A 16,924-nucleotide genomic window follows, 5' to 3' on the forward strand; every position below is an offset into this window, starting at 1 on the left:
GCATTCTGTTAAGAGTGAGACAACTGACAATCTGTTGCCATAGCATTTTATTACAGCATATGTTAAACTAGCATTCTGTTCTGTACTTTGTGGATTGGTGTTTCTGTTTTTATAAACTAAGAGTACAAAATAAACAGTAAGGGTAGTCTGAAGGCTTATGTTTTCTTCTTTTGCTTATCAGCATCTTCTTTTTCTTTCTCAATTTCTGAAACATACTTCTCTATTTCTTCAGGATCCAAAATCTAAAGATTGGAGGGGTGGGGGAAAGGGATGAAAGAATAAAATAAATTTTTATGAAACTTCATAATTTCCTGGAGTGATAAATGTGAATTTAAGAGCTCCTATCTAATGTCTTAAAGAAGGCTACAAATCCATAACAAGGTTTTAACCAATATTCGTATACAAACCTTTAATGACTCATTTCTTCTCATCACAGCTAGTTCAATGTTCTTCCCACCAGACTGCACAACCTAAAAAAAAAAATGGTGCTATTTTCTTAATTTTATATTTGTGCATCTTTTGTCCTAGATTTGATCTTCTATGTTAAATATATAGTATAACATTGTGTTAGTGGCTTGCATTGATGGTTTAAGAACCAAAATGGTAACATCTATGTAACTGGACCACACTAAATAAAAGGTGCTTGGTGGATAATTGTATTATATGTACAGTTGTCTATGCAAATAAGAACTCCTAAGAGAATGCTCTGGTGGTGAGATTTTTCCCATTGTAAGTGCTCTGCCAACAGGAACTTTGCTTAAAAGAATCCTGTTTGGTAGTGCTAGTAATTTGTTCACAACTGATACAGTAGTTTTGTAACCTGATAACTCATCACTTAATTTCAAACAGTTTATTCAGTCTTTTCAAATGACTCATCGTGAGTGTTTGAGGCACACCGACTGGTTCAATCTTTCATTGCCTCATCTTGTAATGATTTCCACAAGTGCACCTCAAAGCTACAAAATGGCATGTAACCAAAATGCAAAACACACGGTTGTTTTTCTTGCTACAAAAAGTCAGAAATTGCTCGACCACCTGAAAAAAAACAGAAATACTTATCGAGCAATTTGGTGTTTTCTGTTTTGTTAAATTATTTTGTGCACGTCTTGAATATTGCTCCTGTACAAGTATTCATAATTAATCTAGAGCTGCTGCTGCATAACATGTGCAAGGGTGCTGTGTTAATTTAGTTTGACAGTTTATTAACATTAGTTTGTGTGTTACTTTTATTATTATAGTTTATTAACATATAATTGCCTATTGCTTTTCTCTTATTCTGTTCATTTCATGGGTTGTTGCACATGTGTCATGACAAGTATTCTATCTGGTGGTCAACGCCTTCTAAGAGAACACTTAATTTGCTTTACGAGGGGTGTTCTCTTAGCCGGAGACCACTGTATAATGATGCTTGTTTTGAACTGCACATTAACAAATATTGCTTTTACCTCAAGAAGAGCTTTGATGACGAGCTTGATTGTTTCTCCATCTGATTCCATTGCTTCATCTTTGTAAGTCTTCTCCAGGAACTCCCTAACACTCTTTGCAGACCTTCCAATGGCATTTGCCTAACAGAAAACATTCATGAGAACTTTGGTATTATCAATTAGTGATACTAATCAGATTAGTAGATCAATAATGTCATGCTTAACTCCTAATTGTGGATGTTTGTTAAATGAATGTGAACTTTATTGTGCTACAGTTTTCACTTTGCACCTCCTCGATTTCTTCTGCAAAATCACAAATTTTACTAATTTCATATCAGTTGTTACTAACATATAAAGTTGTTGTCTCCCCCTTACCGTGCTGGTACAGAAACAAATTGTTGATAGGACAATGTGTCCCCTTCCTAGTCTATACTGTACATATTTACAAATCTAGTGTTGTGTGTGTGTGTGTGTATAAACCACTGTTCTTCTGGTGGGTTGCTAGTATCTTTGTATCTTGTACTTTTGTTTTTATAAGTCATTTACATTCTGTAGTCCAATGTATTGGCCTATATGACCTTGCTAATGCAGACCTACCTTCCATGCATGGTAAGTGCCAGAGGGGTCGGTCTGATAAAGCCGTGGGGTTCCGTCAAGGTCAAAACCCGTTATGAGGGAGGATATCCCAAAAGGCCTGCGCCCATTACTTTGGGTATAACGCTGATGAGAGAACAAAAGCACATCATCGTTCAGTCACAAGCCTATTATTATTCCTGCATTCCAACATTTCCTGTTTACACAAGTTTGGAAATGGGTGGTTGTTCTTCCTGGCAGAAGGTGCTTACCTGTTTAAGGCTGGAGATGTACCGTGTGATGTACTCCACTGTGACAGGGTCCTCCACAGTAAGCCTGTGGCTTTGGCACTCAACTTGAGCTCTGTTTATAACAATCCTGGCATCAGCTGTAAGCCCTGTAAATGAATTAATGAGACACCTGTAATTACTGTAATAAAAAGGAATCTGCTTTTCGAAGCAAGGTGGGGAACAAAACACTGTAGCACAAAAAAAGCATTTAAGATGAAATAATAAATGACCTAGCTTAAAACTAATGAGTCTGGGGATCATAACTAAGTCATTGATAACTCTTTAACAGTTCATTGCTGGCTGTGTAAGTGAGCACAATATCCCCAGTGCCCACAGCACACACTCCAGAATCAATATATGACGAGGTGGTGTTAATAAGCTGATAATATAAAAAACAATATGCAAGGAACCAATACCTTTAGAGAATGGTGTGTGCAGATTTCCAGCACATTAAACGAATAATAACTTAATCGGTATTGCATGCAGTGTCATATTTATAATTAGCATGTTTGAGATATGTTCCTCAATTACTAGCCAAATGGGTATCCAACAGGTGGTTTCATAGACTTTGATTAGAACTAATCTGGAACTGCCTGCTGATGTCTTGGGTAAGATATTCCCAGATGAGTGCTATTGATATCAGTGACACTAGTCAAAAGCTTTACCTGCAAAGGCCATGAAGACGTTGTCATCCAGAGCACAGATTTTGCGCACTGTCCTCTCATCCTGCAGTTTGGCTACTGATTTCTTTTCAACTCCAAGGACAACTATGTTTTTTCCCCGCACTCCAACCTGCAATACAACCAGATTTCACTGTTTACCGCCGACCAAATACTGGCAACATGACATCTGAGGCGCTTTTCTCTACCGCTTACCTTCCAGCTCCACCAGTGCACTATAAATGTGGCTTGGGGAGGACTTTAATCTATTAAATTAGGGGGAATGTTAATTATTACAATTGCAATTACTAAGATAACAATCGGTGACTTAAGTAACTTTGTAAGAAAACATTAACGTTTTAAGATATCGTTATTACTGTACTTAAGATTTATTTAAGGGTTATTTTTGTTTGTTTTCGGGAATATAAACGTTCTGCGAGGTAACTAGTTTAAAACCTTTAGAAAGAGAAATGTTGCATACATACTAATTTCCTTTGACTTCAATGGTCCTCCTTTTAACGCCAGATTTGATGGCGGTTACCACCAATACTTTCAACAGTAACAAAAAATACAATTTATGAAATGCACGTGGGAAAACAGGCAGGTTTTATAAATAACTTGCATTTCGCTGATTGTCTTCGTTCAGCACCAGCTATTGTTATTATTATTATTATTATTATTATTATTATTATTATTATTATTATTATTATTATCTGTCAAGAACAACCAATTTGGAATTGTATCGCGTGCCCAGGTGTGCATATGCAATGGTACCTTTCACAATAAACCATCAGAAAAATACGATAGTAAGGTTTCTCTACACATTTAGCGCTGTCGGTACTCCAGTAACAGTCCTATATGCAGTGATTAATTGACGTAAACAGTTAAACAGGTTCCACTGTTCACAAATGAAGGGCACTGGAGATAAAAAGTAAAAGTTTTAGTGCCCATCTCTTACCGCAGTGGACCCTTTCTTCACAGCTTCTTGAGCATATTCTACCTGGAACAAATGACCGTCCGGGGAAAAGACGGTAATGGCCCGGTCATAACTCATCTCAGTTGAGTAATACAGGTAATAATTATAATAATAAAAATTGTGTTTTTAAAGAAGAACTGGCAAACGCGGAACGTATGTGTAACCAAAACTGAAAGTAGCGGTTAATCTCAAAACAGCAAAATCATGCGGCAGCGCCTCTTCCGGGAGTTTCCACTCACATTACGTGCGGGCATCATTTATTGCGTCTATTTTGCAACACATCTCCGCTGTCTACGCCAAGGAATTTGCGGAAAATATGTTGTGAATCAGAGGACGGGCTTGCTTGGAAATGTGAGAATGGAATGTACCAAATTAATTAGAGGTATTTCAGTATTACTTGATGGAATTTTAATATTTTAATCTCTAAATATTTACGGATATTCTTGGTTATTTTTTTATCAACCGAGTTAAAAATATCATTCATGTAATTTATATTTGTTTAAACTACATTATTAAATATATATATATTTTGGAATAGACCAGGTTTTATGGAACGTCCCCCCTCTTTTTCACAGAATTGGAACCCTTGGTCAGTAATATAGGAGCTAGATAATAAAATATTAGAATTAAAAAAACAAGCCTTTTTAAAATGTCTGTTGCATTTGCTTCAGCTCGGCCGAGGAGCAAAGGGGAGGTGACCCAGCAGACGATACAAAAGGTAATGTGGAGCTGGTTGTTTGTGACATTGCTGTTGCGCGGTATTTATACTTCGCTAGGTGCTTGATGTGGTGGAAAAGTAGTGCATTTCAGGCATAGAGAAGATGGGCAACTATATACGCTGAACAAAGCCGGGGTGCAGTGTCCTTCTGAACCTACTTGCCATAGTGAATCATGATAACTGGCTGTACAATTATATATATATATATATATATATATATATATATATATATATATATATATATATATATATATATATATATAATGCAAGTGGAAATAACTAAAACGTGCATAAACGCAATCAAATATAAGTGTAGGAAAACGTGAATAGACTTCAGATAACCACCGTCTAATAACAACACAGCCTGTGCAGGTAATGTAACTGCATGTCATACACATTGCAATGCATGCCACCAATGTTACAGGCATGTACTATTGTACCACTGTTTTTTTATTTAGAAATGTAACTTATTTTGAGGCAATGAGTTGCAGGTATATTTTAAAATGATGAGTGAACGTGTCTTTACAAAAATAAGAGCGCTAAAGTCAGTTGATGAGCAATGAGCAGGTCCACTGTGCTACGCAGTTAAGCCTTCAGAGCTACATGATTGATAATGGAAGGTGTGTGTAGATACCGTTACTGACTAGCATTATATAAACCTTTGTTTGGAATCTCACTGTCGGGAACCCCTAAACATGTACAGACAGTAGCTGGTTTGTGGTGTTCAGCATAGAAAATTCAATGCATAAACTCGGTGCCCTTTTTTGATGAATGAATGATGACGAAGAAAGAAGGTGGCAAGCAGTGATGAAAGGGCAATCATCCCCACCCCTCCCTCTTTGCTGCCAGTTTATGCAGTCTAGGAGAGCCAGCTGACCCAGATATTGTATTTGCAGAATACTACTGGAACTTACAATGCCTTGCTTTTGATTTTTTTTTTTTTTCATCGAACTTAACAATAAACGTGACTTGTGTGATTATTGTTCTTTTTGTTATTTTGTTAAAAAAAAAAAAAAAAAAAAAAAAAAAACGCACACACACAATCAGTGTCAAATATTTTCGAACAGCTACTGAAAAAATAAAAGCACTTAATTTTCGTGAATTTTGATGTTTCAACTTATTTCAGGTGTGGGTGTTAACCAAAAACCGCATATATATATATATATATATATATATATATATATATATATATATATATATATATATATATATATATTTCCTGGTGTCAATTTGAGAAAGTGAGCTATTATTAGTGCACGCGATTTATGCAATGAAGCCTAGTGTATTGGGTCACATTAACGTGATTTATATAAACAATACAGTGGAAATGTGTGCTTCTGAGGCAATAGTTAATGTATTATCCTACAGGAGAATTATTAGGGGCATCTTTGCTGAAGTGCATGTACAGAAAATAAAAAGCTTTTGCATTTCTGTAGCATCCAGAGAGAATAACTTGCGTACTGAGATGTTTATAAAGCCTGGGGAAATTAATCTTTTCATTGTGTCTTGTTTCTCCCCTTTAAGATGCTGGATGAAAACCACCATCTGATACAGTGCATTATGGATTACCAGAGCAAGGGAAAAACAGCGGAATGCACTCAGTAAGTACCGGACATGCACTGGAGGTAATACTAATGTTTAACCGTTTAACGTCTCAGGTAATACTCGGACTGCTAACATGCTGCAATCTAGTGAAAGTCATTTTGCAACCGTGTGTACTATTGGGATCAGCTGTGTTACACAGGATTTATATATATATATATATAAAGCTACACTATTTCTATACAACAGGTAGGCGCAGCCTGTTTTCAAAGCACACAGCTATTGCTTTAAGTGTTCGAAAAATAAAACCGCACAGGCCAAAGTCTGTGTGTTGCAAGAGATACATTGAAAATGAGCATTTTTCATGAAAAATATTGATGCAACTCCTAATTGAGCAAATTATTGGTGCATCTTGTTTCAGATATCAGCAAATACTGCACAGAAACCTGGTTTACCTTGCTACAATAGCAGACTCCAATCAGAACATGCAGTCTCTGTTACCTGCAGTAAGTAATTGTCCCCCTCACCTTTACTAACTGGGACTAAGAGGAACGCAACATTAGTGTGTCTTTTCTGTTTTAAATCCGGTACTGTTAGAAATAACAAAATGATTGAATTGAACAAATACATGCATGTATGGATTCCTCAGCCTTCCCAATATGATTCCTATAGATAGACCTATACATTATAGAGCAATGGTAATCTTGTCATAATAGACGTCAGAAAGTTGCATTCGCTTGAGAACGTTTTGGCTTCCAGGCACTGACGCCCTTAGGACTGCTGGGGGAGATATAATGGAATACTTGTGAGATATCCTGCACTGCTTTAGTCTTTTAGTCTCAGTTTCTGGAGTACAACAACCGCCTCTACTTTATTATACAGTATAAACAGTGTTTGTACAATAAAGTAAGACAATTAATAACAGATGAATGACCAGCTATTTACCCAGCTATGTTGCAAAATTAGGAGCAGTTCTCTCACACTGATTGTAAAGACAAACATGTTTGCCAGTCCTGCAGTGCCTGATTCTCCTCTTTACCACATTTAGCCTCCCACCCAGAATATGAACATGGGTCCTGGAGGCATCAGTCAGAGTGCATCAAACCAGTCTCTCCATTCCCAGAACAATCTGAATGACAGCATGGCGACTGGCCTCCCTCCCACCTCTCTCATGCAAAACCAGATGAGCAATGGTATGCTTTCTGAGAAATATTACACAAAGGGTGAGACAATATTATGCTAATAGGCTTGTAGACTTGCCAAAATTACCCATCTTTACTACAACATAGTCCACTCACTGTATTCACTGCTATATTCCTTTATATCAGCAGTAAATATATCTGTTGTATTGTGTAGCATACAGTACGTTGTGAATCTGGTGACCTTTTGAGTTTGCGATTAAATGGACACATCAGCTAAAATCAATGGCGTACAAATAAACAGTGGTTTACATTATTATTAGATTAATGCCCAACCTAGATGCAATATTTCATTTCCAGTGAATATGTGCTCTGCTGCCCTATGTTGCCAGTAGTGGGACTCATGATTATTTGTGAAACAGTAAAGCAAAAAAGCTATATAAGTTGTCTTCCCCCCAGTAGAGAAAAGTTTTCTCTTTCTGTCATTGATGGGAAATGTTAAGATGTATCTGATACAGGCTCGTGTCTTTCTGTCCTGTCTTAGGACCAAACCATGTGTCCATGCAGCAGTCTGGACAGACGTCCCTCCCCACCACTTCCATGAGCATGCCAGTCAGCAGCCATGGCTCGGCCACGGGCTACAGCCACTCAGTGTCCTCGTCACAGAGCATGCAGATGCAGAGCCAGGGCCAGTCCATGGGAAACTATGGTTCTCGGACAAACCTCAACATGCAGTCCAATCAAGGTGAGGCCAAACACTTTATATCTTTGGTTTTGGACTTAGCAGCAAAGCTTCAATGCTTTCGATCATACATACAGCAGAAAAGCAGTTCAATTCTATAACACACATTTCACAGAGTCAAGTACTTCTTTTAACCCTCTAGTTGACCCATGTTACTCCAGATATCGCTAATGCAAGCCTGCACAGCTCTGCCTTATAACCATTACCTAAAGGGACAGTAATCAATAAATGCATGGCTCATTACAGCATCTAACTGAATTGGTGTCCATTTTAACTTAATGCCTTGTTTAATAGGGCATTTATTGAGGTACCATACTTGAACAGGACATACTGAAAGAATTCTCACGGAATACTTATTTGTTCAACCAGAATTTTTCTAAGCAGTTGTTATCAGTGGGCAAGGTAGTAGGAAGTTACTCGCACCAGGAGGTAAAGAGTTCAAAATATCATTTCTGTAATAATGTTTTTAGTCACAATGATGCACCAACAAGCCGCAACATCCCATTACACTTCAGCACAAGCCGGAAGCCAACACTACCAGGGGCAGCAGCCCATCGGAATACTGGGACAGGGTAACCAAGGCAACAGCATGATGGCCCAGAGGCCCATGGGAACCTACCGACCCTCACAGCAAGGTAAGGGGTGGCTATCTTCCTGTGAGCTTTCAGTTCAGTTTTTATTTTATATATTTTTTTGCTGAATACAAACAAAGACACAATCCTGCTTCAGCAATCTACATTTTATAAAAATATTCCTTATAAAGCAAGGTATTAGTAGTGACCGTGATATTTACCCTTGGACCCACTGTGGCTGCCATATGAGGTCATGTGACTTGTTAAGTTTCTGCTGTATAGAGGTTGTATCTTATGATTTTCTCAGTTAAGTTTCATTACTGGAGAGTCATTACACTGTTTTAATCTGTGGCCATATTGATGAAAAGGACTACACACTTTGAGGTAGTTTCTTTACATTTTGGTATACAGCGGTATGTCATAATTATCTCAGTCAAGTGCCAGTAACAGTTTCCCTGCCACATTGTTTGAATCTAGTTGCTGCCCTGCAGTTAAAGTTAATGTGCACTATTCATAACAACATTGAAAACCATTCAACTGCAGTTATACTGAAATGTCAATAACTACTCATTTAAGTTCCAGTAGTTGTTTTTCCCCAGAGAATATCTGCAACATTTACTTTCACATCTTTCATTCTAACTGAGCTGAATGTTCGATATCCCAGAGAGTCTTTGGATGCTTTTAATAGCGCAGAGCAAGTAGGCCACTGAGAGATCTGTTTCTAACTTTAAGAAACGCAGTAAGATTTATTGCAGCTGTCACTTCTTGTCCCACTCTCTGTAAATCATCGACCTGCCTTTGTCAGTTTGTACCTAAAAATAGATTCCTGTGTTCCCCAGTGTGCCCTGGGAGGGTACCGTAACAGCACAGTGCCATGCTTGGCATAATGGTCGTGCCTGGATGTAAAGATTACATTGTGAGTCCATTGCACATAGCATTCATTGTCCATTACTGGTTTTAAAGGGTCTGATGTTGACATATTTAGAATTCAAAACTGTTCAATTTCATTGCTTTGACTGTCTTGTGAAGCACATTTTCGAACCTGCAGTATTCAATACTGTAACCAAGTCTTAGGTGGCACAGATCACTGTAGAATCAACGTGCAACGTTTACGCATCTGTGCTTGTCAGTGTGTGTTTGTGCATGAAAATCATCATACACTTTCATGCAATGAGAAATAATTTTGTTTTAGCAGAAACACACTATGTTCAAGTAAATGAAATCATTGTTAATTAGGTGCTGTAACTGCATTCGTTTTTCAACATCTTCATTTCCTGTTATCACTGAACATCCTCCATGCTGTTAAGATGACATGATTACTGATGCTCTTCATTTAAATGTAAATGAGCACCTGTATGTTTCTGAGACAGGATTTGTTGCGCTTTCTTGCTAATGATGAGAAAAATAGAGCCAGAGGAAGGCAAAATGCCAGCCAGTCTGAGTTCAAATTGAATCGGTACAGGTTTTTTGCACGGTCAGTACTGATAACGCTAGTGAAAGCATCAGAAGACGCGTTGGTCTACTTTACTTAGTGGTTGGTTTGAGCAGCCTATGCCCTGCCAGGATTAACACTGCAGGGTTTTAGATCATTATGCAGTACCAGGGAATGCTCCTGGATTGCATTAATCACTTATCTTGAGGAGTAATCCTGGGACGCAATCCAGCGGGATTTCCCATTGGGAAAACTCTGTGGCTTATCCCTGATCTCCAGATATTCTGTGTAACATGTGACCAGCAGTTTTGATAGTGCTTTTGCACCACAGAGGAACGTATGCTGAAGTTCCGAGCTATTAACTCATTCAGTGCTGTTGTCCACATTTAAGGACAGGCTTGTACTTTTTTGGAGCATTTTTAACTGGCGTCTGACTGTTATTTGATGTTCTCTGAACTATATGGTTATGATAACTTTACTGCAAAATTTAAGTCTAAATTAAATGTATCAAATTATATAAATACAGTTTCTGATTTTTTGAAAGAAAACATACTGTGGTACTTAATGGGTTAATGTCCTCTAAATGGACAAATTTCCCCCAGAACACATATCGATGTTGGTCTTGGTTTGTTTATTTTAAGTGACATTAATGCAGCTAATTGTGTGTTTCAGAGGAAGTGTTGTAGTGTTTATCCCTCGGTTTAGAAAGTAAGATCCCTGCACATTTCATTTCATGCTTCTTTACTTTTGCATTTGTTCAAACAATGTAAAGTAATAATTATTATTTTATTGTTATTCTATTCTTTAAGATAAGGGGCCCTGTCAGTCCAGCTTTAGCACATGCAATGTTTTTACACTCTGTTTATATGATTAAATTACAGTTTGATATTCATCAAACTGTTCCATTCAGCTGCTGGTTTCTTAAAAGTGCATGACTTCTTTTAAATTACTCATGAATTAAAGCTTTGTGAATGGGCTCCTATAATACAATTGTTCAGTGAGGCAAATAATATTGAGCTTTTGAAAGCTGTTCATGTCCCTTTATTTCCGTAGTTCTATTAAAACTGTTTGCATTAAAATGGCAGAGTTCAAATCTACTGAACACTGACAGTATACCCCTAAGCCACTTTAACCCTTAGCGTTCCACTCACTGTCTGAACTATTTGATGATAAAACAGAAACACGAGACAAAGCGGTCAATAAGTTCTCAGAGAAGTAACTTTCAGGATAACCTGCAAGTATGCATCTCCATACTTTATTTAGTATTCATTAACACCCATGCAACCCTCTGTGTTCTTTAAAGTTATGACTCAAAAAGAGCAACAGTAGAAAACTCAGTTCAAAGATGATTTTGTAAATGTGCAGGTTCATTTTTGCCTAGCATTGTTTTTCATCTTTGTGACACCTGGTGGCCAGATTATGTAATTATGGGACCTTTATAACAAAATAAATAAATAAATACATTTAAAGGGGGTGGCAAATTGAATTTGGTGCACATACCTTTTCCAAGGGTTGACAGATTTATAGACCACAAGCTCTTAAAATTGAAGTCTTTTTTGACAAATATCTACATAATTATGATTGTTAGTAGTTAAAATTGCACGATAATGTTTTGAAAGAAAACCAAATTTTTATTTGATCACAAGTAAGAGAACTGAAGTGGTCTTTACCAGCAATGGTCTGTACCACTGATGGAGAGAGTATGGGTAAACTTTTATCTCCTTGACTTTTCTTCTATTTGTTTTATGGTTATGGATAAATCCATTTATTACTAAATGTCTTTTTTAAGGACCGTTCTTGGTCTGTTTCTCAGAATCTAAATACACATTAAACCCTTACACATATTCAGCTGTTCATGACATTTGTTAGTGAGTTTGTGACAGGCGCCCCCACAAGCATCCAGAATCCAACATTGGTAAAATCAGCTGATTACCCAATCCTGGTGTGCCGCTGTCTGTTCCCTGTTTCAGGATCTGCTGCGCAGTACTTAGGGCAGGAGGAGTTCTACGGAGAGCAGTATGGACACAGTCAGAGCTCCAGCGAGCCCATTAACCAGCAATATTACCCCGATGGTAATGACATGATTTCTCATTATTCTCCATCACACATCATTTGTGGTCTTTTTTTTTATGTCTATGTTTATTTTTTATTAAATTTCTACACCTGGGACCCTCTGACATTACATTTGGTCTCAATGTGCCAACTGGCATATCTGTATGTATATATATTTATTGAAGAAAAAAAATAAAATCAGATTTGGTTTCCTTTCTGAAGTCTTGCTGCAGTTACAACATTCGGTCACATTACGACACTGTGTTATTTAAATATTCCACTAGAAGTGAAGATAGTAAAATGAAGACAGAGGAATAAATATCAGACGTAAACATTCTTTTTTTTTGCACCTTGCTAAGAAATATGTAACTCTCCATAAAAAAGCGCTATATCTGTTTACATTGCTGGCATTGCTACTCTGCCCTCGATTAGATATTAAACAGGTATGTTTGTGAGAGTTTTCCAGGGATTATTTTTTGTTTATCTGCCTGTGCATGTTGTTCATGTGTCTTCCAAAATGTCCCACTGACTCACAGACACACCATCCATCATATTGCACAAGCTGCATCTGAATTGTCACCTTCTCCCCTCTTAGAAATGATAGGTTTTTAGAGAGCCCTCTGTGTAGATTGCCGTGTGTGTCATAGGCTGTGGTAGTTGACTTGATGTCAGAAGATACACTGGGATGAAGGATTAATACCACAGTGCTGTCCTTTAGCCAGTTTTCCTTGCTGTTGTGCATCATCCTCATCCAACCAGAATGTGTTGGTGTTTATTTATCCAATAAATACAAATCAATCAATCCAGACTTTCTAATAGAATGCATTAGGTCTGGATGAACCAGAAATCATATTGAAACAAAGCTGCAGTACTTATTCCAGTTGTAATGCAGTGAAACATGCATAGCGGAAAACATGCTGTCAAAAATATTGCCAGTGGGTTTAATAGCAACTTGAATACTCCACATTGTTTTTTCTTTGTAACTCAGTATTTTTTTCTTTGTAAATCATTATTTTTTGCTATTGGACATAGATATGTCAAAACTGCAAATGAGTTCATGAAATGTTTCTAGACTGTTAAAGAAGTTTTATGAATGCAATGCTTAATTTGATCAGGGTTTGAACTCTAGTCCAATCCCAGGTCTGCTTGCCTCTTCATCGGTGCCCTGCTGTGTCCTGCAGGCTCAGTTTAACCTTGCTCCCAGAGTGGAATACCAGGGTATCATTCCTTCCCATTCTGTTGCTGTTTTGCAGGCCATGGAGAATATGCCTATCAGCAGTCTTCATACCCTGAGCAGAGCTATGAGCGGACCTTCGAGGAGTCGTCCCAACACTATTACGAAGGAGGTGTGTTTCCACTGAAGACGATTTGAATAAATAAATCAAACGAATGAACAGCACTGAACAAAGACACTGAGTGCTGTGTAATAAACAGCTAATAAAGAGAACCGAAGCAATCTTTATTTGTAAAACAAGAAATGCAATTGAATGATAAACATCAGCTTCAATACAATGTTCTTATTGGACCCAATGTCTGACTGATATAGAATTCTTGAATTTTACGTGCAATTCTCAACTGGTTCAACTAGGAGCAAGTTACTGCCGGGGAGGTTCAAGGCTACTGTTCCTTACAAAATAGTGGTGGACCACTTTGCAGATCCAGTCATTGAATTAATTCATGTTGATATTCATTGTTATTAGTAGGGGTAGCCATAGCGTAGAAAGATAAAACCTTTGAAACAGACATCTCCTTCACAACAGTGACCTATTGTGATAACAACATGATGCCTCTCCTACAAGCCAATACATCTTTTTACAAGCACTGTTTCCATGTCTCTCTGTAGGAAACTCTCAGTACAGCCAACAGCAGGCGTCTTACCAGCAGGGCTCCACCCAGCAGCAGGCATTCACACAGCAGCAGTACCCCAGCCAGCAGAGCTACGCTGGACAGCAGCAGGGTTACGGTAAGGATAAGGCCGGTCACCAGGTATAAGTGAGGTTTAGCTGGTTCAAAATAAAAAGAGATCCACCCTAAAGCCTCCCTTCTCCTCAGGCCCAGCTCAAGGAGCGTCTTCACAGTACTCGGGCTACCAGCAGGGACAGGGACAGCAGTACAGCTCCTACCGGGCTTCCCAAACTGCATCCTCCGCACAGCAACAGAGACCTTACGCATACGAGCAGGTGGGACCTGAGAGTAACACTGTAACACCATATACAAAAGCTCTCTGCCTTGTGGAAATAGGGTAGTTGTAAAACCACGGTTTGGTTTGTGGGGGAAATCACTTATAGTTAAAAACTACAATGTGTGATATGCAATACACAATAGTGTTCAAACTTACCAGACAAAAGAGCAAAGCATTTGAAACAGGTCTCCAGGGTAGTGGGCAAAACATGAAGCTCAAACACAGCTCTCCTGCCTTGCACATGCATTAAAGCCATTGAAGATAATGCGTTTCAGTCGTACAGACTTTACAGGCTTCTTGAACTCCCTTGAACGTCTTTGTAATTTTCAACATAGCCATAAAACTACCAAGGTGGAATTTTACTGAGCTCCTGCGGTTTAGAGTCTAACCTGCCTTAGCGTGTTTGTATTTATAAGTGCTTCTGTGTGAAATATAATGGGTCTGACAAACATAACCTTCATTCTGTCTGTAATGGGGCCATCTCTGTCTTTTTATTAGTTTAGAACCTGTAAACAATACCAGTAAAAACAAGCAAGATAAACCAGTGCCTGAACCATTATACCATTGTGTTGTTTTCACAAACTCTTGTCTCTTTCTCTAGGGCCAGTATGGGAACTATCAGCAGTAGAAAGTAAAGCACTCCCCACTCCCCCGCTCAGCCTCTGATGGATGAACAGACCAACAGTTTTCTTTTTACTCCTTTCTTTGCTTTTTCTTTGAGTGTTCTGTGTTGATCTGTCACTTTGTATAGCAGATTCATGAGCATTTTTTCCTCATTTCGTGTTGGATATTGCCCGGCCTGTTTCCGTTCAAAACATGTAAAGGTGAACACAAGTTCGAAGTCACTAATAGTCTCACTTCAATCCTCTGATGCTGTGTTCGGAAATTCAGAGGAGAACTAAGCAGAAGTATCTTGCAGCTGTAATCTGGCAGTCCTGATTTGGAAAGGTATCCTGGAATTCAGCTTTATAATTTTGTTCATCTAGAAAGGTTGACAGTGGTAATAAGCTTTCGAAGAGTTAGCTGTCAATTTTATTAACCTATACCCTGCCGGCATATTGTTACCACTGGATTTGTTAGAACTTTTAACAGCACTACTGAATTTACCTGAATTGCATCAACCACCTATTTATAGGGCTATCCCAGGTGATTGATAGTTCATGCATTCTGGGGTTATTCCCCAGTACTGTAAAATGCTCCAATAAAGTCCAGCTGTAGTTTATCCTGGTGGGGTAAATTTGATCAAACTGACTCATTAATCAGTTTCTTCAGCATCCATCCCAGCAGTGACTCCTGCTGGGAGAGGTGAGTCTGGGGTTGTCACTCCATGTTCAGTTGTAGCTCAGAGGTTGTGTAGCTCAGTAGTACTTAACACTGTTAGTAAGTGATATTCTCCTGCTAATTTTGAGCTATGGGACAGTGACTTCAAAACCCTGTGCTGTAATTGGCAATGTTCCCCTAAAAAAAACAGGATCCTGTACTTGATACAGCCTAGCATGTGTCAAACACCTCTGGTGTGTACTCAAGACTCTGCTATGGATTGAGCACTAACTGCAAATGCAGATATACTTCCCACCGAACTCCTTGTTTGATCTGCATAGCCAGTGTGTACATTTATTCTGCTATGAAAGGTTATAGAGTCCTGTTTTTAACCATTAGTTCAATAATAAATTTATTTATTTGAGAATGTATATTTTGGAATACTATAGTTCCACATATTTTATTATTATTATTATTATTATTATTATTATTATTATTATTATTATTATTATTATTATTATTATTATGTAATATTTAGGTAACTTGAAGTTTTATTTGCAACCAAAACACTTATACGCCATACTAAAATAAGAAAACTAAATGTTGTGCCATACCATAGTTATCCAATAGTTTTCATCTTGAAAACTATAACGCTATGTGGCAACAGTTATATTTTATAATACTTAGTGGGGTTTTCACTAGTGATATAAACAGTACTGGATCTTAATACTGCCTCACTGAAACTTCATTTGCTTTAATGCAGGCCTCTCCACACTGTATTTTATTGCATTTATTGGCACTAAAACTGCTCAGTAAATCAGCACTGGTGGACAGAATTGATCAATAAAAAACTTGTGAAAAATTGTCAAGCTTCTAGGTATGCGTGTAGGGCTGGGTGTCCTATATCTATATCCAAGGACCTGTTTTTCTTCTACATGTTGTGTTCAATCTTCCACTGTCGCTTTACCAGGGGGGTATCCAAGTTCTTTTCTGAGCTGTGCTGCAGTCTATATTGGTTTAGAAGTACACAGGTAGTGGTATGACTGACTGATATAATATTTTTGTGTGAGAGGACTCAGGGTTGCAGACTCCACAGTGTGTCTCAGAAGAACATTTTTTAAAAAAAGCACAAGAAACTAGCTTGACAAGCACCAGATTCCTTATGGAAATCTCCTTTTCAAAGGGTGGTGGCTGCTGTGATGTGTTAATAGTGTCCAATGCTTGTGTCACACTGTTGAATGTACATGGTGGTTTTTCCACTAACTTCTGTGTGAGGAACACTGGGTTGCCCTACATTGTTGTATTCCCAGTTGACAGAATTTTCATAAGCTTGTTGGAGCATAAAATAAATAAATAAATAAAT

The 16,924-nt window shown here is 38.0% G+C and overlaps 2 protein-coding genes across 5 annotated transcripts; one reads left to right on the forward strand and one right to left on the reverse strand.

Moving 5' to 3' along the window:
• Nucleotides 1-32: 32 nt before the first annotated feature.
• On the reverse strand, nt 33-4,164 carry LOC121319359 (proteasome subunit alpha type-7). Its single transcript, XM_041256717.1, has 7 exons — nt 3,905-4,164; nt 2,953-3,079; nt 2,270-2,394; nt 2,022-2,144; nt 1,446-1,565; nt 408-470; nt 33-242 (listed from the first exon to the last, which is right to left on the reverse strand). The coding sequence occupies exons 1-7, from the start codon at nt 3,998-4,000 to the stop codon at nt 156-158; spliced, it is 741 nt and encodes a 246-aa protein (XP_041112651.1). The 5' UTR covers nt 4,001-4,164; the 3' UTR covers nt 33-155.
• Nucleotides 4,165-4,516: 352 nt separating this feature from the next.
• Nucleotides 4,517-15,993, forward strand: LOC121319360 (calcium-responsive transactivator-like). 4 transcript variants are annotated; one of them, XM_041256719.1, is made up of 11 exons: nt 4,517-4,640; nt 6,165-6,241; nt 6,604-6,688; nt 7,231-7,375; nt 7,866-8,066; nt 8,579-8,698; nt 12,038-12,139; nt 13,373-13,465; nt 13,963-14,082; nt 14,172-14,299; nt 14,903-15,993. In XM_041256719.1, exons 1-11 carry the CDS (start codon nt 4,572-4,574, stop codon nt 14,927-14,929), a joined length of 1,167 nt encoding a protein of 388 aa, XP_041112653.1. In that variant the 5' UTR covers nt 4,517-4,571; the 3' UTR covers nt 14,930-15,993. The 4 variants fall into 4 exon arrangements, with proteins under 4 accessions (XP_041112653.1, XP_041112652.1, XP_041112654.1 ...); XM_041256718.1 differs by having other exon boundaries at nt 8,534-8,698; nt 14,903-15,992; XM_041256720.1 differs by lacking the exon at nt 12,038-12,139 and having other exon boundaries at nt 8,534-8,698.
• The last annotated feature ends 931 nt before the right edge of the window (nt 15,994-16,924 follow it).

The sequence above is a fragment of the Polyodon spathula genome, chromosome 8 (assembly GCF_017654505.1).
Source record: "Polyodon spathula isolate WHYD16114869_AA chromosome 8, ASM1765450v1, whole genome shotgun sequence".
Classification (NCBI taxonomy): Eukaryota; Metazoa; Chordata; class Actinopteri; order Acipenseriformes; family Polyodontidae; genus Polyodon; species Polyodon spathula.

Coding starts and splice junctions, on each gene's coding strand:
- LOC121319359 (XM_041256717.1), bottom strand. CDS start 4,000: ATGAGTTATGACCGGGCCATTACCGTCTTTTCCCCGGACGGTCATTTG. Junction 1,566..2,021: donor GCACTTACCATGCATGGAAG/GTAGGTCTGCAT, acceptor GTTTTCTGTTAG/GCAAATGCCATTGGAAGGTC. Junction 243..407: donor GAAGAAATGAGTCATTAAAG/GTTTGTATACGA, acceptor TCCAATCTTTAG/ATTTTGGATCCTGAAGAAAT.
- LOC121319360 (XM_041256718.1), top strand. CDS start 4,572: ATGTCTGTTGCATTTGCTTCAGCTCGGCCGAGGAGCAAAGGGGAGGTG. Junction 8,699..12,037: donor CTACCGACCCTCACAGCAAG/GTAAGGGGTGGC, acceptor TCCCTGTTTCAG/GATCTGCTGCGCAGTACTTA. Junction 12,140..13,372: donor CCAGCAATATTACCCCGATG/GTAATGACATGA, acceptor GCTGTTTTGCAG/GCCATGGAGAATATGCCTAT.